Consider the following 27,665-nt stretch of genomic DNA (forward strand, 5'->3'; position numbering starts at 1 on the left):
GGTTGACGGATGCCAATGTCGAGTGTGCTTAAGTCAACAGGCAGACAGATCCACCATCTTGCCAAGCGACCACACGCCAAGGGGCAATGGTGAGTACTGCACATTGCACGATTTATTCTAGTTGAAATCCTTTACCCTTTGTTCTGAATCCCTAGTTTAAAATGGCGTAACGTGTAAAACAACAACACAAAGATTCACAACAATATTGGAAACACCTAAAAGCTAGTTAGTCATTATGATCTATCTTCAAAGTTGACGTAAAATCTCTATTTTATGTAAATACAGTCAAAACGCAGGGAAATGGTTTTGAAGCTGGTGATTGTGTTTAAGTGTAGGTAACCAACATTTTGTAATTGATTTAAGTAGGTGAACACAAGCAATTACTAAACTCTATGTTTGTAGCCCCAAAATTGCAATTCCTCACTTACGTCATAGAAATACCTTTGCCAATGTCAAATCTAATGTATTTTTACACAATTCAATTATTTACCCTGATATAGAACCTTCTTGCTTGTTAAGGGTCCTAAATCTGGCGGTTTATTGTTTTTCAATTGTCTGGAGGCTGCATACATTTTAAAATGTGGTTTGTGTAAATATATATATATTCTTTAAAACTGTTTAATTAAATTCAATCATTAATGTAGAATTGATCTTGTGTGTGTGTTTTTTTTTTTTTTTTTTTTTTAAGAAGAAACTATTGTAAGAATATATTACTTACGTTAATCAGCTCATTAAGTCGTGAGTTTCACCTCAGTACATGTTTCGACACATTGTCATCATCAGCTGAGTTAGTACTTGTGAAGGTTTAATTCACCAGATGGCTTCGTCATGTTGAATAAATTAACACGTAACATGTAACACGAATACGACACGACACATATACATTAACAATGAACATTAACACATAGGGGCTTAACAATGAATTTAAATAAGAAGAAACCTCATATTTCAGCTTTTAATTTTAACTTAAGATTGTTGAAATAGAATAACAATCACTCGTAAACAATAATTTACAAAACAGGTGAAAAATCAATTTATTAATATCAGTGTTGAATCCGGATAGTCCGACATCGGTCCTCTTTAATCCTGAAATCAATAAGCTGCCTTATCAAGAATTTGTGATTCTGCAAAACATAAGGGAAATTAAATTAAAAATTAATTTAAGGAATGCGTGAAATCGAACTACAGTAGTTATAATCAACTATAACCCTTTGTGTACTGGTTTATGTCTGTCAAAGTTCATGGTCTCATTACAAGCAACACGTTATACTAAGAAGTGCGCTTTCTATTCATTGCTGTAAGTGGATTCATCTATATTGTTATTGTTAGTACATTTCAAAAGCATAATATTGTTTCCTCTATAATTCTTGGTAAGAAGATCAATCAAGAAAAGTAACAAACAGGGCATTTACGTGGAAGGATTCAATTATATCTTCTGCAAAGTCAAAGTCATATTAAAAATATCAGAGTCCTACCCAAGAGATGTGAATATCTCTCTTCTGCGGTCGAGCAATGTCCAATCAATTCTTTGAAACACACTCTAAGAGATATTTGGAATATATCACCATTGCCTATTGGTTACTGAAGTCCAATACTGTTGTATTGATAGTCAAAGATATCACTGTATGGGATGTCTTTTAAAGATTTTACTTCATTCATTCAATATATTTCCGCAATAAACGTAATTAGGTCTAAAATGTGTTAAACGATATTTTACATAGTACATGACCATTACATTGAATAAAACTTGACGTTCTTTTGTTACAATTTTAAATATCAGACATTGACAGCTTAAAGGCATGAATGATACACCTTTGTCAACCTTAACTACACTCTTCAATGAAAACTACACTGTGGAACATCAAATTAAACAATAAAACATATACATACACGTTGGATTTGTCTTTAATTTATCTCTTTGTCTGTTTCAATGGTCAAGTGATAAAACTCTGAGATATCTTATACTCGAATACGAGCTATGTCTATTTGTAAATCTTTTCTCGAAATACAGCTGAAGGATTTGGGAAAAAACTTAGGATTAGGGACTAGTTAGTCTAAAAGATCAATTAAAGAATGACACTACTTCAGGAAAGCTCGTATTTCGCAACAAAAGTCTTAACAAAAATGTATATTACATTAGCCTTATGGCTTGCCAAATAGCATGTTAGTTTTAAAAAATAACAAGGAAAAATAAACAAAATGCTTGTACCTAACATATGTTTTATAACAGGCTGTTACACAGTACATTAGAAAATTAAAAAAATACAGTACAAAGGGGAAAAATTCAGTTCCAACTATTGAGCAAAGATTTCTCGGAATAATATTGGGGAAATAATTCTGATCAAAATGTGAGTATTTTACTTGGCTCTCTCCCACCAAAACTTGATCCCCCAAGTACCAGGTAAATTGTTATTAAACTTTCGTTTATCAGTGAAGTCAATATTTTAAATAGGCCTTGCTATTTGTGTACTAATATCACTAAGTAGTAAGTAGGCCTACGTAAATGAAACTCGAGAACTCTGTAGGTGGCTGCATGAAGCTTAGCTACATTTCGAGAGCGGCAACGACTGTTTGTGCTAGTAATACAAAGAATATTATTTTCCTATCACTATAATCTATCTATACAGTATACTATTATAAAGAAGAGGTGGTGTCTGTCCGTGTGTCTGTGTTTGTATGAGCTAAGCTCAAATATACTGAACCGACTGGGATAAAATTGGACAAAAATAAAGCTACAGCTCCAAGAATACATATATAACTATTCCTGTTTTTATATAGACCTAGGACTATGCCCCGTAGGCTTTCAAAGTTCTGAGGTGATAGTTTTGAAATTAAATATTAATTGGTTACCATGGTAACAAAGAACAAACCCACAAAGTTTAAACGTTAACAAACAGATCTATCAAATTTATTTTTATTTCACACTAGCAGTTACCCGGCGCGCGTTGCTGCGCTTAACAACTATTATTTTAAGTGGTAATTTGTTCTTTACGATGAATAATAAAAGTGTATACTAAAAATAAAAATAGAAAATTTTACTTAATTGCCAGTATATACATAACAATGTTTTTTTTTCATTAGGTGAATAAATATATATATGTGTATATTTATAAATATATATTAAACTTATAAATAAGTTTTTAGGCATATCTACCACCACGTGAGCACGCAACATACAGCTGTCCGTGTGAAAAGCATGAATTTTCTCAATTTATAAATTATCAAATGTGTCTGTTTATGGTATTGTTTCAACCATTAAAATCAATTAACCACCACCGAACAAGGTTTGGCCCCCTGTTCTTTTAATTACGATTACTTAACTAACCTATTTGAAAACAATTGTGTTCAAACCTGAAATAGTATATCCCAATAGTTTTGCCAATTACATTGCAGAGCACTGCCAATAGTCATTCCTTCCCTTAATCTTAATCCTGGCGCTTGCTCCAAAATGCAACGGATTGCTTTGCAACAAAAACCGATGACAAAGCCTAACAATTTATGTCGTCCAGACCTCAACCTCGAAATCAGCTCCAACAAACGTGGAAGCAATGATTGTAACAACAATCTATGTGTGTTTGACACAACCTATTTAGATAAAAATTAGCATTAGCTGAGAATGCTTAATACTTCAAGCGCGATTAATTTGTTTGATGGAAAAAATATGTAAAACATAAATATTTATAATTCCCAACAGACTTTTGTCTTCTTTACAAACAATTACAAAATATTCTATAAAATATGAAATAGTTTTTCCACTGCAGCAAACCTGCATACTATAATAAAAGCGGATTTCCAGATACGTGATGTTACCAAATGTTATAAAAATCTGAAGTTTTTAACTTGGATTATCATGCTATCGGACACATATACGGGTGTCCATAAAAAATGTTTTAGGACTTTGGCAAATGAATCCTCATACTAAAAGGAAGAAAAAAGTTTATGTGAAGGTATGTCCAAAAATGCACTGGGTAAATAAGCATTTTTGGACACATAAACTTTTTTCTTCCTTTTAGTATGAGGATTCATTTGCCAAAGTCCTGAAACGTTTTTTATGGACACCCTGTATAAATATGTACTGTATGTATACTGTACATGGTGAATCACATAAGCTGTTCACTATTGATTTTATACAAAGTTCATTGTTGAATATAATATTTCACAATGTCCGAAGAGATGACAACGGCCTTGCAAACATGACGTGTTTTATATGGAGAAACTATGTTTTAGTTTATAAATTGAAAACTAAAACAGTTGTTTACACGGTTTGAATTGCAAGCTGCTAATAATAGCGATACTATTAAAATGATATGTTGTTTGACATACAATGAATGCTATTTGAAATCTTTAAGTTTTAACTAGGTAAATTCTCAAATAATAAAACTTTAAATTTTTGTTTTTGTGATTTTATTGTGAATTTAAAATAACCTAAAAGCATGGCTCATATGGAATGCAAAATTTTAATCAGATTAGAGATTTACAAATTTTCTAGAAAAATATAGTCTCTTTAAAATAGTACAAATTTATTCTTAAACAACCGCCATTTTACACGAATAATATTAGTCAAAATAATTATTCCACCAAAACATTGTAAATGACGTACAAGAGGACATGTTTGTCCTAGACAATTATGAAATTTGAACTAGTAAACATCTGGTTATGGTATACATTTGAAATATTTTTACGTTATTCCTTGGGATTGGTTTAGTGGGTATAACTGTTATACAGTATTACCATTGTGGGACCAATGTTTTGTCTGACGTGTCCCTTACATGATTCACTCTGTATATATAAATTTGAAAGGATTAATGTTTTAGCCTCTAGGGATTAATTGTTGTGTCTATTAAACTACTCAGGTTTTGTACGGTTACCACACATGGCATATAACCAAAGTTTTACCCAACAGATAAAAATATTTAATTGCATTAACAATATTATTTTTTCAGGATGATTTGAACATACCAAAAGATCAAGTGGAGCGTAAGTAAATACGGTTTTGCATTTATTAAAAACATGTTAATGTTAACTAGGTGATAGAAATGTTAGTTGTTAAATTTAAAGGTAGTCCATCATGAAAGAATTTTTTTTTTTTAATTATTTTATGTTTGTTATTCTTCATTAATATTGTTTCCAGTGATATGCAACACTTGCATTTATTTACTTATATAATACCTAAATAAAATAAACTAGTTAACCTCCAGTGCTCTACCACGGAAATATCGTCAGCAATAAAAGATATAATAATACAAATAAATACTGTTTATCTTTGTATTTTATTTAGGGGCTGCTAAAGAATTTTTCCATGGTATTTTCCATGCTAAATATTAGTTTCTGCCATGAAGCTTTTTAAAAATCATGTAACAGAACTTTTTAAAATAAAAAGTCAATTTTCACGAGTTGTTTTTTTAAATATGTTTAAAATATTTTGGATTAAAATAAAAATAAAAGCTCATTTAGAGTTCTAGAGAAAAGTTAAATCTTGTAAAATGTTTTGAAATGTCTTTTAAAATGACATTTAAGTAATGTTGTTAAGTTAAAATTATTATGGATGTCGGACTACCCTTAAAAGCATTAGCATAAAGCTTGCATGATATGTTACATCCTCAATACTCTAAAGTAGAAAACTGAGTTTCATTCCTAATTAGCATTTATAAAATAACCAACACCTAAGGTAAAACTATTGTACAATAAACGCTTTAAGTGCATTAATATCAACTAGTTGCTCTGCCCGTGCTTCGCTACGGGGTGAGAATACAGAAAAGAAAAATTCGGTTTTACTGCAAGATACTATAATACTATGAGAAACAGTTACAACACACTTACCAGGAAACATATAGGCAAAAGCTCAATCCTGCTTATTGATTATTTAAATTAAGATCTCTTAATGTATTACAGTACTATCATTTTATATAGTGTATAGCATTTAAAATACATGCAAAAGTATAATTCGTTGACCACATGGCACCAAAAAACAATTCTCCTTGTAAACAAATAAAATTAAATTGCAGAACAGCATTTCTGACAACAGCTGCTGTAGTTTAATAACAATGTTTGTTTCCCGTGTTAATCTTATGGAGAAATACGAAACTTTAAAGGGCCGAACTCTCTAATTATTTCCCTAAAAAGAAAGTTTCCTGCACAACTTTACGTTACGCTCTTTCCAATGACACCAAAAACATGTCAATCGGTTCAGTAGTTTCGGAGGAGTAATTGTCACAAAAAACCTGCTTGCGTTTTAAATAAGTATAGATTAATTAAATATAACCTCTAAAGGAAACCGGAAAGAACAAACATTTCCAAATGTGTTCAGCAAATAATTATAATTAAAACAGCAGTTGTTTAATTCAGAGATAGCTTTATAGATAAGTTTTACATTTCGTTTGTCATTTATTATATATAAAATAAAACATTAATATCTGACATTTACACAGTTATCTAAAGTGTTTGAATACCAAGCCCAATAACTGCAAGAGAAAGACACAACCACTGAATAAACAATTTTGCATGGTATAATGGAAGATAACTCCAAACATTTATATTTTCCCAATTATTTCGTCTTAAATATTTGTCTTAGTTTTGAGGAACGCATTTGTCTGTTTTGACGCTGAGAAGAAGGGATGTATTAACACCGAGATGGTTGGCACTATCCTTGAGCTGCTAGGACACGTCCTGACGCCAACTCAACTACAAGAGATTGTCCAGGAGGTAGATGTTGATGGTGAGTTGGCATTCTTCAGGGTTCAACCATTCTATGTGAACCTAAGGCCAGCTGTTATAAATTCTCATTCAATTAGGGTAGATTCAGATGACCCTCTCACAGAGTGTCATACTGTTTGAATTCTACTTTAATGTAAATCTGGCCATCTTACTAATGTTATAAATGTGAAAATTTGTGTGTTTGTTTGTTTGTTTGAAGTTCAATCAAACATTAACGAATGGACGGATTGGGCTGAAATTTGGCATGATTATAGCTCACATTCCCGATTAACATTATAGGCATATTCTTTTCTCAAAAATCCTTTCGTGCTCCTCCCCAGTGGCTCTGCAGTTCCCCATGTTAACCTTATGAGTATTCATATTTAAAAGGAATTAAGGAATTTAGTCAGCTCTTTCAACTAAAAAAGTTGGTTCTATGATATGCAAAAGCATTAAAAAGTTATATGATTTACCAACAGGGTGCAGCACTATTATTTTTTTTGTATTTATAATAACAGCTTATTTGAACTATAAGCAGCAAAAAACTGTGATACGCAATGAAAACTGTTAAAGTAGGATTGTTTACAGTTATGTTAATGTTTTTAATTTCATAAATAACGAGCTGTTGGCCCGTCCTACGTAGGGTAATCAAGTAGTCAATTAAAACTGAATATGATTCAGAACAGCTAGTTTACAACTTGGTGGCCGATTCACACACACTGGCTTTGAGTACAGTAGCTACATACCACCTTCCACTGCATAGGCCTACTATCACTTACCGTACCTTCTTTACCCCCTTGGCCACTGAAACCTCTAAAATGATCCTGGCCTCCCGTTCTCTTCTACCCCCTGTCATATCTGGATGACAGGAAGATACCAGTCTGAAGATGTCTTTCATTACTTGGTCTTCCAAGTGGTCGTCTACCTTTTAGTACTCCTTGGAATACACTTTTAAAAGTTAAAGTATCTTCTCTCCGCCATGCAAAGCCTGCTCAGCCCATCCGAGGTCCGAGCCTTTTGGTCTACTTTTGGAATGTACCCCTTTATCAAGTTTCTGAATCATACAGTACTACTGGGATAGTTATGATATGGTATGAATCGATTTTGGTTTCTACTGACACCCTGCAGCTTACTGGTCAGTTTTCTGGAGACCTACTACACCGGTTGACATTTTCATTACGAATAAAATGTGTACTGTATGCAGTCATACTTATATTCAAACATCTATAAAAAGATGTATCAACACGTAAACCACTTATATCTTAAAGGATTAAGCACTTATACTTAGACGGATTACATTTATGACAAAACTTGATTATACGTTTAAAATGTTTAGTTCAAAATTACACAATCTCCTGATAACATAGATCTGTTACGGTAGAAAATAAACTGAATTTTAAAGTAAAATAGTGTCTGGCAAACTCTGACGATCAATATTTTTGTATACAAACAACTTGTAACATAAACATTTCAATGACAGTTAGAACCCAGCTGTTAGTTAAACCACTACTAAAACGACTTAAACTCGTCCCTCGGCTGACATTCACTTCAAGTCATATGCCTATATGTTAATCGGGAATGTGAGCTATCATCATGCCAAATTTCAGCCCAATCCGGCCAGTAGTTAAGGCGTGATTGAACTTCAAACAAACACACAAACTTTCACATTTATAATATTAGTAAGATATATATATATATTTATATGTATATATGTGTCCAATAGCACGATAAACCGAGCAAAAATCATCCGATTTTGATGAAATTTGGTACAAACGTGCGAACCAGCATGATCGGTCTATTGAAAGAGGGGTTTATGGGGGGTTTATGGGGGGTTTTATGGGGTAAAAATTGGGTTTTCCCATTTTTTACCATAAAAACATAAAATTTAGCAACTTCTTTCCAAACCGTTTTGTAGAGCTTATAAAAACAAATAATTTAGTATATTGAAACGTTATTTTGTGCCTAATGGCTACGGAAAAAAAAATTGTAAATTTTAAATTCCCATGTTATTCTTATGGAGAAAATTGTAAACTATTGTAGTTTGCTTGTTTATGAGCATATTTTGATCACAATTTGAAAATGCATTCATTCCATACCAAACTATTAAAATCGGACAAAAAACACTTTTTTACCACCCTCCCTGTTGCAGCAAACCTAAGTACTCGTTAAACTAATGCTATTTAAATAGGAAATAAATGTAATATTTTTAAGGAGACATTTTAGTGTAAATCCAATCAGGCAAATGGAAATTCACCTAGTCTGCAGGTTTGCTGCGGGGGAGGGTTTTTTTTAAATAACATTAAGTTTTAATGACTACTTAGGTTTGCTGCTACAGAGAAGATAACGAGGTGTGTTTTCCCCTATAGAGAAGTAGCTATTACCTACTTCATCGAGAGAAGTAAAGAAGTTGTTTACATCACCCCCTTGGTATAGGGAAGTTTAACATGGTGGGTAGGGTAAAAGCTATTTTCCTAACACAACAATTCAATATACATTACTTCAATATACTAAATTATTTCTTTCTTTAAGCTCAACAAAATTACCTGGAAATATTTAGTTAAATTCTATGTTTCTAGGGTCGAAAACGAAGAAAACCTCATTTTAGCGAATTTCTCATATAGGGAATAAGCTATTGCCGTAGGTCTCATGATAAGACCTGGACCCGGGACCGATTTACTTTTTCGTTTGAGGTCACCAGAGGTCAAAAATACCATCCGTTCAAATTCATATATATATCTCTATATATAAATGCGAAATTCCGATGAACGCACAGGCCAAACCTTAGCACCTAGAAGTATGAGATTTTGCATACATATTCTTCTCATAGCGTAGGCAGACAATAAGAAGCGATTTTACAAAATTCTCAATGGGCCACGCCCCATAGAAGGTCAAAGTTAGCATGGAGTTCGTATAGGAAGAAAATTTGTTTTGGGTTTTTGTTTACATACGTTTGCATATGCAATTTATTTAATCATCAGATGTTAGAGTAAAAATTATGTTTTTTAAGGTTAGCTCGTACCATCCAATAGGCAATGCTACCATATAAACATCATAGTTGGGTATCAGTGAAATTAACCTAATTTATTGTGGAATTTTAGTTTCATCCACTTCTCATAGCTGTGAATAGCGTTAAAGAAAGTAGGATTTAAATTAGTTTTTTATTGAATTTTAATTTTTAAAGATCTTATTAAATAGTACTGTTAATGTTTTTGTAGTTGTTTAAACCGTTTCATTGTATGGACAAAGGACACTGAGGTTTTAAATGTTAATAACGATTTCGTTGTACACATTATCATTCACATTAGAGGAGATGGTGCTAGTTTATTTACTTCACTCTCATTCATAATTCACCTTACAGACTAACTGTGAGCGAAGCAATTGTTGAACATGTTGTGAAGAACTGGGACCACTTCTCAATCTTATCCCACGGCAGTGACGGTAATAATTACCTTACTGTAATTCCAGGGAATTCTTCAATGAAAAGTCTAAGTCGTTTACCTTTAGTGGGTCGTGTGAACTGGTTGCAAATTTACAACTATTCATATTTGTTTTCGAGAATTATCGGAATGGTGGATTGTATATAAAGTTTGGTGATGAACGTAATCCCGAGATAAGTCTCGGATTCACACAATCCCCCCCCCTGTCTAGCGGGCACTTCGACGTTTTGTCAGCCGATCCCGGAATCTCACTAAAATACACCAAGGCGTTAATGGCATAGCAGTTGCCATCTTCAGCCTTGTCTCTGATGATAACTCAACATCACAGAGCATAGAATAAACTCAACATAGTCAGGGTGAAACCCTTGACAGTAATCAACAACAGTCATCACTAGGAATAGTAGTGCGTACGTCTGTCAGAGATTTCTGGCAGTTAGGCACTGCTTATTGAATCTTTGTGAGCTATAACTATGGAATATCATACTGTATTAGGAGCTTACGTAGTATAATAATAAGTCTTGTTTTAGGTTCGGGCGAGTTGGAGTTTGAGGAGTTTTGTATTTTAGCTTCCAAATTCCTTACACTTGAAGAGGAAGACAGTGATGATCTTATGGTCCAAGATCTTAAAGTAGTGTTTCGATTCTACGACAGAGAAGGTATCAAACATGCTTACATAGCCTATACTGTATATATATATATATATATTTTTTAGAAGAAAAATACAAACTGCTTTGAGTTTGTAATAATAATAATATGGTAATAATAATAAAATCTTGAAACATTGGTTGTTATTTAAAAAGTTGTTACTGTCAAAAACGTGCAACCTACTCCTCTTTATTAATGGATTTTATAAATATAAATTTACTTTAAATAGATAATAACAATTCCAATAAAGTTACAAAAAGATGTATTTAGGTTCTATAGCTTATATTACAACAATCTCATGGGGCTAAGACAGTTAAATTGTATTTTGGTCTAGGTTTTTATAGATGGGCTAGATAACAATTTTGAGAGCAATGATCCTAATCTTGGAGTTGGTTCGTGCCGGGTATGAAATTCTAATAGGCTAAGTAATAACTTAATTTATACTAATGTAGGCTAAATAATATGAAACAATAATGAGAGTCAAACATTTATGCTAGAAGTTCTTAGTTTGAAACAGTCACTTGAATTTAATCTATTCATTCACAATGGTGTGATGGTGGTTGGAAATTAATGATGATTTTAAAATGTTTATTGAGTTTGATACTGTCAATTTTTGTTGAATACTTATCTTCTTTCTTGATGTCTCTTTATGATCGATATTTTTATACGATCTGAATGTTAATTTTATAGACTTTTGAATATTTAATCACTGGAGACTTGGCTCCCACATCCATCTCTATCTATATCTTCCACCAAAAAGCACATTTTTCTTCCTTTGTTTTAGCTTTTCTTCCAACAATGCTACTTCACACCTGGACACTGGACAGTACATAAGAAATATTTCCTACCTAGACACCATTTCATTTTAGAATATTATTTTTGAATACAGTTTTTCTTCTTCACTAATTTATATTTAATTAAATTTAAATATTTTTTTGAAAATACAGTAATTAATAAATATTGCAAGTAATTTAGTTACAATTCACTTTTGAATACATTCATGTTTTATCTCAAACGTCCAAACAATTAGAAGTAAATATTTGGAATAAGATAAATACTAATATTTCAGCGTATAAGCACTAAGAGAGAAAATCTATGACTATTAAAATCATTATAAATGTACAAAACATTTGTTTAAAAGTTCTAAAGTAATATCAATAAAGATCCTTTTTTATTTTTGGAATACGGAATGCAGGATCTGCAGTGCTGTAGTAGGACTTGTAACAATATGCTTTGTAATTTGAGACCCGAGGCTTCGTCTCCTAAAGCATGTTCGTCTGTCTGTTTCCATATAAACTTTCAAACTTTCAATAGCCACATAGGCCCAACGTATGCGTTATTTATTGTTATTTCCAACGGTATTTTATTTTATTTAGTATGCTTACAAGGTAAAGACGTTTGACTACTTTTTGACAGGAGTACTTTATTGATGTCTGGAAAAAAGTCTGGGGATATTCCATTAAAGCCTAATTGTTTTCCAGTTTGCCACATTACTTGTTCTTGTTACCGCTTCTAAGTCATCATTAATGAAACGACTGAATATGAAGTTGAGCTTACTGCTTCTAGTTTGTAGCTAAGTCCATTGATTGCGTTGGGTTTGAAAAGCAACACGAGACATAACCAACACTCGATAGTTCCTCTGATTTTAGGTTTAGAAGCCCGTGATTTTCAAATAGTTAGACCTACCAGAGGTGATTTATTACAGAGTTCCAAGAATTTATACTGGTATAAAAAAAACTAGGTATACAATGCAGTTGTCTGCTTTGCAATATTGAGCTGAGCAAGCATATTAATTAAATGTTAATGATATATTTGGTTCGAATAAATAGAATGCCTATTTGCAGTATCCAAAGTAAATTATAAGTCTGGTTCACGTGAATGATTTGTCTACTTGCAGGAACCAAATTCTATGTTTCATTTGGTTCTCATAAATTAAATGTCTACTTGCAGTGTCCAATGCCAATTATATATTTCGTTCACATAAATAAAATGCCTATTTGCAGTATCCAAAGTCAATAGAAGGCTTACTTCTGGTTCACTTAAATGGAATGGCTATTTGCAGTATTCAAAGTCAATGATAATAAAGTTAAGTTAAGTTAAGTTTAAGTTGGGTTCACGTAAAGTATCCAAACTCAATGGCACATTTGGTTCATTTGATTAACATAAATGGAGTGCCTATTTACAATATCCATAGTCAATGGTACGTCTGGTTGACGTCAATGGAATGTCTACTCGCAGTATCAAAACTCAATGGTATATTTGGTTCACATTAATGGAACTCCTAGTAAAATCTGGTAAGTCTTGTTCACTTAAATTGGAAGTCTTTTTGCAGTATCCAAACGCAATGGTAGGCCTATATTTAGTTCAAATAAATGGAGTGGCTAATTGGAGTATTTAAAGTCAATGGTGCATCGGCCTTATTCCGGCGACCCTTATTGTTGGTTATTCATTTTGTAGTAGATTATGATCAATGATATTAATCCGATTGTTCTTCCCTTTTCCTCTGTACGGTTTGTAATGTGCTACTTGAGATGATTCGTTGACTAACATAGTAACCTTTATATTGTTATCTCGCAAATAATGTGATTGTAACCAATTAACCCACAAGGCCCATGTTAAATATCTCAAAGTTTAATTTCATGCAGGGAAAAGCTCTGGTCCGATTTGTTCCATTTCAGATTTATACCTTCCCATAGTTTGTTACTATGACTGTGCTAAATTTCGTGCAGATCGCTTCAGCCGTTCAGGAGGAGTATTAGTAAAACAAAAGCAGGAGTCTAGTATAAGAGCTTCGCTCGCTTCACTTCGCTCCGCTCAGTTACGGTTCCCTACATTTTTTACCTAAATCTTTTCTATAGTTCTCTTCTAAGAATGTAGTGTTGAATGTATAATATATATGTTGCATATCCATTAATTTTCTCAGCAAACTGTTATAGAAATCTTTACACTTGACTGAATGTGACCTTTTTATAACCCCTTTTACAGAGTTCCATAACTGTGGCAATTTACATGGACAAGAATTTTATATAGGTAACATACGTAACATGAGACAGTTCCTATAACCTAAAATCTATTTCAATTCTATAAATTAGTAATTTGTTACTAAGCCCTTAAGTCTTACCTGAAGTTGTGGAATCCGATCAAGCAAAGTTCAACAAGGCAGCGTAATTAGATCTGGGCATCTGTAGTTCTACTCCTCAAGTAGAGTGGATTCCTGAGATACTTAGAAGTTTGGAACTTGAAAGATTGATGATAATCTACTCCATACCTGGCATGATTGAGCACTTGGGCTGATGAGTATTGCGTCAGGAGGTTCTTGAACATATCTTGTTGATGAAAACTTAATAAAAACTAATAAATAATATAATGTTTTTTCTAGGTTTTACCATGGTGAATTCTGCAGTAGATTATTTTATTGATGGAGGATTAACACAACTCAACTAAAATTAAAAGTCGTTTCTTTTTTAAACAAATTGTTGTTTATCTATCAACTCAATTAGTTATCTCATACTCTATTAGCTAAGACAGGTTCAATAACTTGCGTCTCCTCTTAAATTTTGATAACCATTTAGATTAACCATTTGATATATTTGAAACCAGTTTGTGGCAACCTTCATAAAGGCTACAATAATAATAATTAAGTTTATAAAAGTTTGCCCTTGAGATATTTTTTGAATTTTTCAGAAACATTTCCAAAATTTACCATAATTATTGTAGCATTCATATTTAAGAAGGTTGCCGCAAACCGGTTTAAACGATCTCAAATGGTTAAAGGGGGGGGGCGGTGGGTGTAAGTAACTTATCAGCCATGCTGAAGTTTTGGTTTTAATATCAGCATAAGTTCAGAAAGCAAAATGTTGGATACCTGATATTATGCTCATGCAATTGAATTAATGTCACTGAATTAATTTGACTACATATTGACAGATAATAAAAATTTTGTAGATTATAGTTAACGTATCAAGTGCTAAATTCACGTCAATAAGAAGGTTAATTTATTGACTCTTCAATCTATTGAAATACAATTACAGTTTTATCAGTATGTTCTGTAGAAATGTCGTATGAAATAGAATATTAATACTAAGAAACGCTTGAAAATAAACACACATTTGTTTGGTTGAAAACGGGGTTCAATCATCCGACCATGCCCGTGAAATTCAATAATGAGAACATACGTGGCATTCAATTTTACAAAAATATTGCTACTATACTAAGGATCCGTTTAGAACTATTCACGCCCCGACACTGTCCGAGGGCATTGCCCCTTCGGCTTTAAAGTTCTGAGATTGGTCTCCATGGCTGCAATGAGAACACTCACAATGTTAACATTTTGCTATGACATGTCAATCTAAAAAGCAGAACTTTCAAATGCACTTTAAATAACAACTCCATACAGCTGGTTTAAAAATAGATAATCTATATATTAATTTGAAACTGTTTTTCTTTGTCATAGCTAAATTGAGAGAACGGCTGGGCGTAGAAACTCGGTAGAGGTGTCTAAAGAAAGGTCTTGGTCTGTAGATGAGCCATCAAAAGAGAAACGTGGTAAATTCCCTTGGGGCTCTGCCCCAGTGGCCTTTGAATTCCCATTACATGTTATTCTTATGGAGGAAAAACTGTGTTTTTGTCCCAGCTAATTTGAGAGAACGGCTGGGCGTAGAAACTTGGTAGGGGTGTCTAAAGAAAGGTATTGGTCTGTAGGTGAGCCCTCAAAAGAGAAACGAGGTAAATTTCCTTGGGACTCTGCCCCAGAGGCCTTTAAAGTTCACTCAGAAATTTTTTTTACATTACGACCATATGGATAATTTTACACTACTTTTAATGAACCAGCTGTTAATATTAAAATTGTATTCAAAGGTCTACTGAAACTGTCAAAATTAAATGTTTACATTATTATTTATGATTTTAAATTTATTCTCCACTGCATGGCAAGTTTGTTATAGTTTCAACAAAATGACAAATTTATGATACGTTTTAAATGTTTTGATCAAAAATATATGCTTTATTGCTCTTAGACAATTTTAAATTATGAAATAAGTGTGACATATTAATTTCAAAGGAACATAATTATTCCTTATCGGGTTAGCTTATATATTATATTGTAAGGCTGGCACTTGCCTTTTTTTGCCTACTTTCAATTACCATTTATTTTTGAATTCAAGAAAGAACACCAGGAATTCATTTATTGGTATACAAGTTTTCGACAATCAGATTAAAAATTGTGTCATCGATGGGTACGTTGAGGATGAGAGCTGTGTTCAAGTTTTGGAATAGACTAACTACGGAGTATGTTTCATCTATAGTTTTGGTGAAGTAGGTGAACTGATGACAATTCAGGTATTTAAAAAAATGCGTACAGGGTTTTTACTTTGCTGTACATACCATACCATGTAGCTAGGTCGAACAACGCATCTAAACCTCACTATATACAAAGCATTCGGAAACACAACAGTGTCATCACATCTCATCGCATTTGCATAATTTGTTACCAAGGCTGGACTAGGTTATGGATTTCGTTCCGCAAATGTTCAAGATTTGTGATCAAATGTCCTACAATTATGGTTCATTCCATCCACTAAATACATGCACAGCTTTATGTTATCGATCTGGCCAAGGCGAAACTATCCCATAAGTTAATGAATTATCAAGTAAGAACAGGACGATTAAATACATGGGTCGATGTGGCAAAAGAGGGAATTAAAATTGCTTGGATCGAAGTAAGAATCTTACTGCTTTTTAGAGAATCAGATATTTTTATCAAATACAAAAAAACTGATTTAATATGCTGATTGTTAAAACGCGATACTGATTCTTCTAAAAGGGATATACTTTTTAAATAATCTCAAGAAAACATAGTACAAAAAGAACTTCAATTTTATTCAGACATAACTATTCAAGACCAACTCTAACAATCCATCAAAAGGAAAACACTAACTGCAAAATGTAAACAAATAAAACATCTGATGAATTAAATTAATAGCCTATATAAATAATCATCTAGAGACAGTCATTTTCAACATACTCCCACCTTTTGAGTCTTAATAGGCCAGTCAAATAAGAATTTTTCTAGGAATTAATTCCCAGCAAGCTGGAAATCGTTTTAATACCTTCATTTGGTCCCAAATAAGTGTAATCTGAGTTTGCACCATTCTATGAGGTGAGCTTACATTATGGCAGCCTAAAATAAATTAAATTTTAATACTTTTTTCAGTTTTTTTACGAATAGCTCAAAAACAGTGTGTCGGACGCAAACAACGTCCTTTTAATATCAAAGAGGATTAAATTCTGCGTAAAATGAGTATATAAATATACAAATTCGGTTAAGCAGTATAGCCAAAATCTTAAGTTTTAAATATATATTTTTTTCGTTTCATTGCATTTTACATTTTGCGACTTTCCGGAACCCCATACTATCTTTGAATGAGAAACACACCCGTGACTATTTCCTTCTTTACACGAAGTAAGAGTGGGGAAAACAGCTGATTTAGTATTCCCAGCTGTTTGCAGTTGTATAGTACAACAATATCATTGCTAAGTGGCTGTCAGTTACTTTGGAAGTGATGTTGTGAATACGACGTTGTTTAAAAATAATTGAGGGCGTTTACCAATATTTGTATTCGTTCAAACAAGTGTTACAACGTAGTGATCTGTTATCTTTATGATATTATGTGGTGTGTTTAACATGTTCAGACATGATCGATCCTGAGTATTTAATCTGTGATAGACCGTTACATGTTGAGGCCTCAACTTCTGTGAAACAACAAGGAATAATAATAATAATAATAATAAGCAAGCAATCCTTGGCCAACGTAATTTTCACTAAAACGACGACTGCAACCATGCTGATAGAACAATTTCTCTCTAACTACAACAACAAAGGACGGCTTAACTCAATGCTGAGTGAGAAATTAGTGCTACAGGGGCTTGAAGTCAGACAAGCTCTTAAGGATGCTGATATTCTTATAGTCAACACTGCCATTCAAATGGCTTAGAACTTTGCGAAAGCCATAATAATTGGATAGGACAAAGATCTATTGGTCCTATTACCCGCCAAAGCACCAAATTTCTCAAACCTTTACCTCAGGAAATCTGGAAAGAGGACCTCTTAAAACATGTTCTGCTCTCCGAGGCATTTCAACTTATCTTCTCCTGTCAAAGAGAACCTTCCGTTCCTATATGCAATCAGTGGGTGAAATAACATATGCATTATATCGCCAAGGGAAGTTAAAGATTATAAAACTCCTTGAGAAGAACACGTTGCAGGGTGCTGTAAAGGGTTACCACCATACAGATGCTCATCCTGAGGGCCTAATTATTACCAGGTCAACTGTTTGTTTATCTAAAGCCAATAATACCTCACTGAACAAAATTCGTTATGAGATATTCTCAAAATCCATTTCAAAGTTAACTTTCAATATTTAGATTCTCTACCACTAACAAATGCAGCCGCCGCCCAACACATTCTACGAGTCTACCACCAAATACAGAGTTGGTATGATAGACCAGTGGATCTGCTCAACTGGGGTTGGAGGATGACGGAACATGGCTTACTCCCAAACATAAACACAAAGAATCCAGCTCAAATTTAAATCATATATGTAGTGTCATGCAGATGTACAAAAGGGTGTACAGGAAAGTGCAGCTGCCGTAAAGTAGACATGGAATGCTCAACAATTTGCCTTAGCTGCCATGGTCAGTCATGCTTAAATTCAGCAGTTTCAAGATGAGGGTGTGTCCCACATACTGAACACCGTAGAAGCAGAACCAGGTGAGGACAGTCTCTTTGACAATCCACCGCAGCTTGAGATAAATCCTCACATTTACGGAGGATGTGCAGCCAAGAGGACAGTTTATGGAACCCGATTTTAAGGTTTATGCAAAATTAAGTCTTTCAAATACATGAAATTTTCAATTGAAATGCCTTTTTAACGTGTTATATTATACTCTACAACTTTCATTCTATAGATTTTTTCTAATGGGGGTCAGTAATATGATGTCGTTTGCAATAAGATGCGTCTACACAACATCACTTCCAAAGTAACAGATGACAGCCACTTAGCAATGATATTGTTGTACTATACAACTGCAAACAGCTGGGAATACTAAATCAGCTGTTTTCCCCACTCTTACTTCGTGTAAAGAAGGAAATAGTCACGGGTGTGTTTCTCATTCAAAGATAGTATGGGGTTCCGGAAAGTCGCAAAATGTAAAATGCAATGAAACAAAAAATATATATATATTTAAAACTTAAGATTTTGGCTATACTGCTTAACCGAATTTGGATATTTATATACTCATTTTACGCAGAATTTAATCCTCTTTGATATTAAAAGGACGTTGTTTGCGTCCGACACACTGTTTTTGAGCTATTCGGAAAAAACTGAAAAAAGTACTAAAATTTAATTTATTTTAGGCTGCCATAATGTAAGCTCACCTCATAGAATGGTGCAAACTCAGATTACACTTATTTGGGACCAAATGAAGGTATTAAAACGATTTCCAGCTTGCTGGGAATTAATTCCTCAAAATGTATTATTTTGCTCTAATTTTACTGGCCTATAAGTATTCATTATTTTAAAGACTCAAAACACATATTATCATTAAAAGTTCAGTCTTTTTGGTAACTTAATTTGTTTTCCTCGTTTTCTAAATTTAACTTTATTTACAACTTTTCCATTTGAACTTTCTTTATCTTGCACTTCTTCTACTTCTTTTTTGTTTGAACTTTCTGAGTTCAAAATTGCTATACTTGATGATACAGACTTTTTAAATTCATATCCAAAAGCGTGTTCATCACATTCACAAATCTTATTATTTTCAGATTCCATCTTGACAGTTACAGGATCCTCTATATTAGGAATGTCTACACTACACTTGTCAGAAATAGGCGTTAACAAAGATGTTACAGTCATTACACTTGATTCAGACGTCACTCCTTTTAAATTTACTTTTCCCATTAACACCCAACCAAGTAAAGTTTCCATTGCAACTAAATCATTTGTCAAAACATGACGTTTCCCTGTAAACAACTTTCCACCAATATCAGATCCAATCAAAACTTCAACTGGTCCTTCTACAGTGTCAGAAATATTAATACCAAAAGACTGTAATTTGTTTTTCCAAGGGCCCGCTTTGATTGTTGAAATGTTATTACATATCAAATCTTGATCTAATACCTCAAAGTTGCAATAGTAAGTGTTACCCAAATCACTTACCCTTACTTTATGTCGATTGTGTTCAACAGCATTTGTTACTGATCCACCAAACAATGCATGATTAAGAGTTTCCTTTCCAAATGATACATACCCCATTTCTTCTGCAGTTTTCTTCAAAATGTAGGACCTTTGAGAACCAGAGTCAAGAATGACTCGTGCTGCTCGTTCTTTATTACTTCCTCTAATATTCACACGTACAGTTTGTAAAAATACTTCAGAGTGTGCATTATTAGCTAAATTACTTTCACAAGGTACTAAAGTGTTATCATTAACATAATTTACATTAGATTTATCTTGAGACTTGTTACACATTACTGTTGCATGTCGACCATTGCAAAGAGAACAGTTTAATCGAACATGACACTTCTTACTGACATGGCCATACTTTGTGCAACGATAACAACATCTGTTACTTGACAATAGGTTTACCTTTTCTAAATGTGTCAGATTACTACAACTCTTACAATTTTCTGTCAAATGTTTTTCACCACAAAAAACACATTTCATAGGGGTTTTATCGACCTTTTGGTTGACAAGACCGGTTGCAGTTAGTATTGATTCCGTTTCGTCACTAAAGAATGGTTTGGATGACTTACCCAATTGTCTCTTCGAGTCCCCAAAACCTGAGGTAGCAAGTGAAATTCGCTCCTCATTTGTCACTTCAATACGCAGAAACTTCAAAAGTGCATCGAGTCTATTCTTCAAATCAGCTTCTGGATCAAAGTCGGAATGACGTTGCCACGCCCTTAAAAGATCCTCTGGCAAACACGACTCAACTAATGGGTAAAGAATAGCCGCACATTTATCAGTAGTTACTCCTAATATGTCAAGAGCTCTGATTTGACATTCTAATTTGTCAAATAAAGTCTAAATCACTACCTTTTGGCTCAAGTTATTGAGTAGCAACTTTAAAAGTTCCCGAACATAGACTTCTATCAAAAGATCATCCCTTCCAAAACGACTTTTTAAACTCTGAATAGCATCTCTATAATTCTCTGATGTAGCAGGATAGCTATCTACAATTTGTCTCGCTTTAGAATTTGGAATAGTGGCCTGAACTAAATAGTGGAACTTATCAACATCATCAATAGAGGGATCTTCATCTATCCTCTTAAAAATTCCCCAAAATGGAAGCCATTCTTTAAGATTCCCACTAAATTGTACTAGTTCAATCTTGGGAAGTTTAATCTTAGTCTTTAAATTTGAACTTCCACTCTTAGCTGAATTACTACTGACCAAATCGTAATCTATAGAATCATTCAACTTACTTTGTACCAAAACATTTACTTGATTGTAGGTTTCCAAATAACTATAAGCTTTAGACACTTCTTCTTCAAGAATTGCTTCACTTTCCTCAAATTGAAATAAATGGTCAGATATCTTTGTGTCTAAATTCTTTAACTCTTCATAAATCATACTTACAGTTTGAAACCTACCTTTCAATTCATCTAAGTGAAACGTTTCTTGTGTTAGTTCATCCTTTAAATGGTTCACTAGTCTTGAAAAGTTTGCCCTAACAACAGTTCTATGTTTCTTGTTCTTATTAAATTCCCTAACATCAGTTTCACTCATCATCTTACTATCCTGTCACGGTCGCCAAATGTTAAAACGCGATACTGATTCTTCTAAAAGGGGTATACTTTTTAAATGATCTCAAGAAAACATAGTACAAAAAGAACTTCAATTTTATTCAGACATAACTATTCAAGACCAACTCTAACAATCCATCAAAAGGAAAACACTAACTGCAAAATGTAAACAAATAAAACATGTGATGAATTAAATTAATAGCCTATATAAATAATCATCTAGAGACAGTCATTTTCAACATACTCCCACTTTTTGAGTCTTAAGTATTCATTATTTTAAAGACTCAAAACACATATTATCATTAAAAGTTCAGTCTTTTTGGTAACTTAATTTGTTTTCCTCGTTTTCTAAATTTAACTTTATTTACAACTTTTCCTTTTGATTGATTGTTAGAAATGGTCTTGAATAGTTATGTCTGATTAAAATTGAAGTTCTTTTTGTTCTATGTTTTTTGAGATTATTTTAAAAGTATATCCCTTTTAGAAGAGTCAGTCTCGCGTTTTAACACTGATAAAATTTTGTATTTTTATGACCAAAGACGAAGATTTATTTATAAATCCGGATACAATCTGAATGATTTTCCTAAAGCAAATTAAATTAGTTGTTAGTAATAAATTTTGACTCTTTCCGTAACATGGTAGACTAATTATATGAACTCATTCTCCCATATAGTGAAAGTGGCTTTGACATGAAACAAACTCATGAACAAACAATTAATTATAAGACTCCTAAAAAACCTTTTGGGCAACCTAAAGCCGATAAAAAGGTAGGAAATATTGTGTTAAACGAATTCATCAATCACGTTTTTTAAGGAACACAACCGTCATACTTATTTTCATGCTTATCCTCCCTTCATTTAACTAAGATTTTAATGACTTCATTCTATCTATCGCAGTTAGCTAAATTTACATAAAACCTCATGATTAACCGTCGATTTCGACGGGGTTCTACTAGTTATTATATTATTCTGTAGAACTATGTTGCAGATCTATTTATTCTTATAAATTTATAGTTTATTGATTATGGGAAATAAGTAAGATTATATTACCGTCGCTGTATCAACCCAGCTTCTAAACCTAATTAGGTATTTAAGGTACAGCCATTGACTATTGGATACTGATATATTGTTGTTGTATTAATAGTCAAAGGTACAGCTAAAGTGAATGATTTCATTGTCAGATTTTAGTGGGAAAAGTATTAATATTAGAACGTTTACATTGTTTAACATTTTAATATACTTCACATGTGTTTAGATTAGAGCACACACCTTAAGAACTAAAAGAGTTTTTCATTCAAAAGCATAAAGATAATTGTATATATTTTTTTCCAATTCAAGAGAAGTAAAGTTCTCACTATTTGCTTTTTCATACATTTTGTAGTACTAATTTTAGATTAAACCCCTAATTAATTATGATGCTTTCTAATCCAGAGTTAGTGGCAACCTATCTCTATCAATGACTTAAGATACTTAGTAAAGATTTCACATTCTATTCTAACAATAATTTTTTATGAACATTCCATGGTTTTTACGAAGTGTACTGTTATTTTCAACGAGCTTTCTTTTGTCCGTGTCCGGAAATCAGACTTCGCTTTTCCAAAAATTTGCTAATGTGCAAGACTGGTCTAGGCGTGGACAGATCAGCAGATGGCCAAGATCCTGAACAGCACCACACGCGCACAAGAGGGTTTCTTCGTCTGGTAAGAGACCCCATTTCTGTATGATTGTCTTGCATTTTGGTACCTCGACCCTGATTCGATTTAGGGTCTTCGACACCGTGTAATGAAGACCTCCACCAGGAGCCAGTTCCTCCCTGGCCGGTATGGGATGGTTAGTCAACGTGGCCTCCCACCTTGCCACCCGATTGCTTGAGAGTGATCCATCCAGGACTCATGTCCGTGATAAAAAGCTCTTTCTGGACCGAAGCCGTCGCTCTGCAGGTTGGTGGCCGTGTAATGGGTGACGAGGGTCTGTCTCTTGCTTAGTCCTTTCTGCGTCGGCAGCGACATCACGTCGGATTGATGGAGGGGCGATCCCCTACGATAGGATAGAGTTTGTGTACTGGGGTTGGTTTCAAACACCCAGTTACAATCCGAGCCATGTCATTGACTGCAATGTCAACCTTTTTTGCATGTGGCTATGCATTCCATACTGGTGCAGCGTACTCCGCAGCCGACACTCTGAGCGCTAAATCTGAGGTTCTGAGGACATTAGGGTTAGCACCCTAATCTTTTATACAGGAATAATATCATCAGGTCAGCATCTGCTGGTGAGCTTCCTCATGATATTATTCCTCGCTGAGACTTTACCCTTTGTCGCAATATAATGCGCTTTTAATGTCAGTATGCGGTCCAGTATGACACCAAGATATTTGGGTGTAGGACAATACCGAAGATGGTCTCCCCGCCACCTCACATTCAACTCACGGCCTGCTTCTCTATTGTTTAGGTGAAAGGCACAAACTTGGGTCTTAGCAGGGTTCGGCTTGAGGTGATTTGCGTCATAGTACTGGGAAAGTTCATTTAGAGTCATAGTCAGCTTCTGTTCCACCTCTTCAAAACTCCTACCTTGTGCCGCCACCACCGTATCATCGGCATATATATACTGACGTGTAGCGTTTGGCAACGGTTGGTCGTTAGTGTAAATGTTATTAAGAGCTGGGGCTAAGACGCTACCCTGAGGCAATCCATTTCTTTGATGCCTCCATCTACTTTTCTTGCCTTGAAGGGACACGAAAAACCGCATGTTATGAAGAAAAGTGCCTATCATTGAAGTCAGCTGATAGTCATTGGTAATGCTGTACACTTTTCCCAAGAGTCTTCGATGGTTTACGGTATCGTAGGCAGCTGTTAAATCTATAAAACGACACCCTTGATCTGTTTTCTCTCAAACCCATCCTCAATGTGCTGGGTCAGGTTTAAAACTTGGCCACAACAAGACTTGCCTGGTCGAAAGCCTGCCTGTTGTGGAATGATCTTTTGTTCCAGAAAATAGCCGATTCGATTGAGTATCAGACGTTCTAATATTTTATATGTTTGGCATAAGTGAGAAACAGGTCGAAAGTTCTTAGTATCGTTTGGATCTTTTCCAGGTTTGAGCAGTGCAGCCACACGAGCTTTCCTCCATGCCTTTGGTATATGCATTTGGCTTACGCACATGTTCATGAGGCTCAACAACTATTGCATGGCATTTTTACCTAGGTTCTTTAGTTGTTCGACTCTAATCTCGTCAATCTGGAGCTCTATTAGTCTTTAAGCTGGTAATGACTGCAGTTAGCTCGGACATGGTGAATGGTTCTTCCAGGAAGTGATTCTCACTTGCCACATCACGCAAAACAGGATCCCGGTATTTCCTTCCTTAGGTTTCGCCATTTAAAAGAAGGTTGGTAGCGACTTGATTGGCACTAACTGTTGTAAAGTTGTCTTTTGGTTTTATCTGTTTTTATCAACCCCGGCCGATAGACGGGTACTCTGCTAGTGTTATAATCATTAATCCCAATGATGTTAATGATGTCGGTCCAATACTGTAAACTTTGAACTTAATTCATAACTTAATAAATGTTATATTTCTAGGGCTGGGATGGCTAGATTTCGATACATGGACAGCTATAATGGCATGCACTGCATAAATCTTTCGGCCAATTTGACAAGGAATAACGATTACAAACTTGGGCGGCCAAGATATATTCGTATTTTATTCACCCAAATGCTAAAATATGCACTGCGGTTCAGTACACACTCAATATTTTGATGCTTTAAGTGTTGTCTACGCGGTGACCGAAGACTGTAAGCGAGGATAAATAAAAGTTCATATCACATCCCCTGATTATCAATGTGCTTTTGAAGCTAACCCTAACCCCTAACAGCTACCTAAACACCCCTAATATCCATGTCAGTAAAACAAAACCAAATAAAATGTACACTATTAACTCGAATAGCCCTTACAAAATCATAAAATACAGTTCCGTATCAAGCCAAATTATTGAGGAATGTATTTGTGATTCTGTGATTATGATTATGTTGTAGTGTTCAAACAAGTGACAACAAATATTTTAAATGCATTCAGCCCAGTTAATTTATAGATTAAATTAACTGTAACAGCAATCTGGCACATATTTTCTCCTATTAGCTTGTCACCAACCCTTATCAATGCACTTGGGTAAGCGGTGAAAGTAACTTTGATAATTTACTTGATAATAACATTTAATCCGTAGTTACTACGTCAATAGAGGTTGACCTATTTTGTTTTAGGTGACAAGGACTGTAACATATTCGGGCCATTTTGGAGAAAATTATATTTTTCACATTTTTATGGGAAATTCGCCATTAAGAATTAAAATGTCAGAGATACCATGGATTACTACTTACACGCCATATAAAAGAAAATTGGACCACAAGTGTGGTCTTAATCTCTGTACACGTCCACACCTACAAACCAATACACACGGACATTAAATCGGAACCGACTTTTTTGGGTGCAAGGGGGACAACGGATACATCCACCCAAAACACAAATTTGAAAATTTTGACGAAAGCAAAACCTACTCCATATAAAATCCCCCACATAGTATAGGGGGGTAATGTAAAAAGTAATATGCCTGCATCCATAACACAATTACTGTATTGAAATAGTTAAACCAACAAAAGTAAAAAAAAATACAAAATACTACATCGTGAAGTTACCATCCTCTAAAAAAGGCGTCGTCTGCTTTACAAAAACAGAAAAACAGTTTGTAATGTTGGGTAATGTTTGTTTGTTTTCAGAAAATGGATTCATAACGACGGATGACTTCAAAGATCTTTTAAGGGAGATAGATCCAACCATGACGGAACGCGAGCTACAAGGAGTTGTTGATGAGATTGACCTGGATGGGTCAGGGACTTTAGACTTCGAAGGTTATAATATAATAGATCACTTATAGAATGTATGTTGAACAAGAATCCTTGATGTTTGTGAACATGCAATTATGGGATCGGTGTGAATCCCGATGATGATTAGGCCAAACGTATCTAGTATGAAATCGTAAGTCGTAAGTATCTAGCCACAATGATATAGCACATACCTTCCAGTAAATATCAAATATAAACACCATGACCTAATATCAAACTTTCCACTGCCATCTTTCTAATTTCAGAAGATTCTAATTTCAGATTTCTCATGACATATTCAAAATCCAACAAATTTGTATGTTGGTCGTCAAAATCCAAGATGAGTTAACAATGTCAAGGCCTACTACTGTATACAAAATACCTGAAAAAACAACATGATGTTTAGCTAAATTAATCGATCATTAACGTGAACTAATAGAATTAAAATACCCACAGTTCATTAATTATTAACTGTCATCATTGTATTTTATAACCTCTTTAAATAGGTTTGAGTTCACATTTTTCAAAATCACCTTTAGAAACGTTTTTATTACACAACTTAATTTTAACATATTACTACATTTTGCAACCATGTTTACAATAGAGTAAACAAGGTTTCATTAAAACTTAGTAAAATCAGAAATCTGTAGAAATCTGTGTTTGCTTAGTTTTTTTTACCACTCCTCAAGCTATAATAGCATGTAGATACATGTATGGAACGTTTGTTTCATTCATATGGTTTATTAGAGATTTATTTTTGGTTTCAGAGTTCGTAAAGGCTTTGCGCTAGATGGCCATGTTCTCGTCTGCTCAAAACGTCATATTTTTACTGGTTTAGATGTAAATCAATTTTTTATTGCAATGAGTTTTTTTGTAGATAAACATTTTTGTTGTAGAGCCTGTAAATCTTATATTTTTGTACGTTTTTACAATTATTTCATGTCTCTAAAGCTTTGTTTTGTAACTCCAATTTTAATATTTATTTAGACCTTGTACAAACTATCGGTATAACAGTTAAAGTGCCGATGTAAACAACGCCTTTGATTGTTTTTTTTATCTTCAACTGTACTTGTCTAATAAAAAAGCTACTTAATTGACTGTGTGACTTTATTATAAACGTAAAATGGTTCTCTTACTAAGTTAAGTGAAATGATTTGTTGTGTGAATGAAGCATTTTGGCACATTAAAATTGCTCAACAGAAACAAGATAGACGCTCGT

At 33.8% G+C, this 27,665-nt stretch overlaps 1 protein-coding gene across 1 annotated transcript; it reads left to right on the top strand.

Moving 5' to 3' along the window:
- On the top strand, positions 1–27,544 carry LOC129005464 (troponin C, isoallergen Bla g 6.0101-like). Its single transcript, XM_054434360.1, has 6 exons — positions 1–89; positions 4,944–4,977; positions 6,572–6,715; positions 10,658–10,786; positions 26,342–26,473; positions 27,214–27,544. Exons 1-6 carry the CDS (start codon positions 87–89, stop codon positions 27,234–27,236), a joined length of 465 nt encoding a protein of 154 aa, XP_054290335.1. The 5' UTR covers positions 1–86; the 3' UTR covers positions 27,237–27,544.
- The last annotated feature ends 121 nt before the right edge of the window (positions 27,545–27,665 follow it).

Source organism: Macrosteles quadrilineatus, unplaced genomic scaffold, assembly GCF_028750875.1.
Source record: "Macrosteles quadrilineatus isolate MER2022 unplaced genomic scaffold, UCM_ALF_1.0 Scaffold_1__1_contigs__length_201487025, whole genome shotgun sequence".
NCBI classification, from domain to species: Eukaryota; Metazoa; Arthropoda; class Insecta; order Hemiptera; family Cicadellidae; genus Macrosteles; species Macrosteles quadrilineatus.

Excerpts from the sequence above, each read along its gene's own strand:
- LOC129005464 (XM_054434360.1), top strand. Across the intron at positions 10,787-26,341 it reads TCGATTCTACGACAGAGAAG|AAAATGGATTCATAACGACG; the intron begins GTATCAAACATG and ends GTTTGTTTTCAG. Across the intron at positions 26,474-27,213 it reads AGGGACTTTAGACTTCGAAG|AGTTCGTAAAGGCTTTGCGC; the intron begins GTTATAATATAA and ends TTTTGGTTTCAG.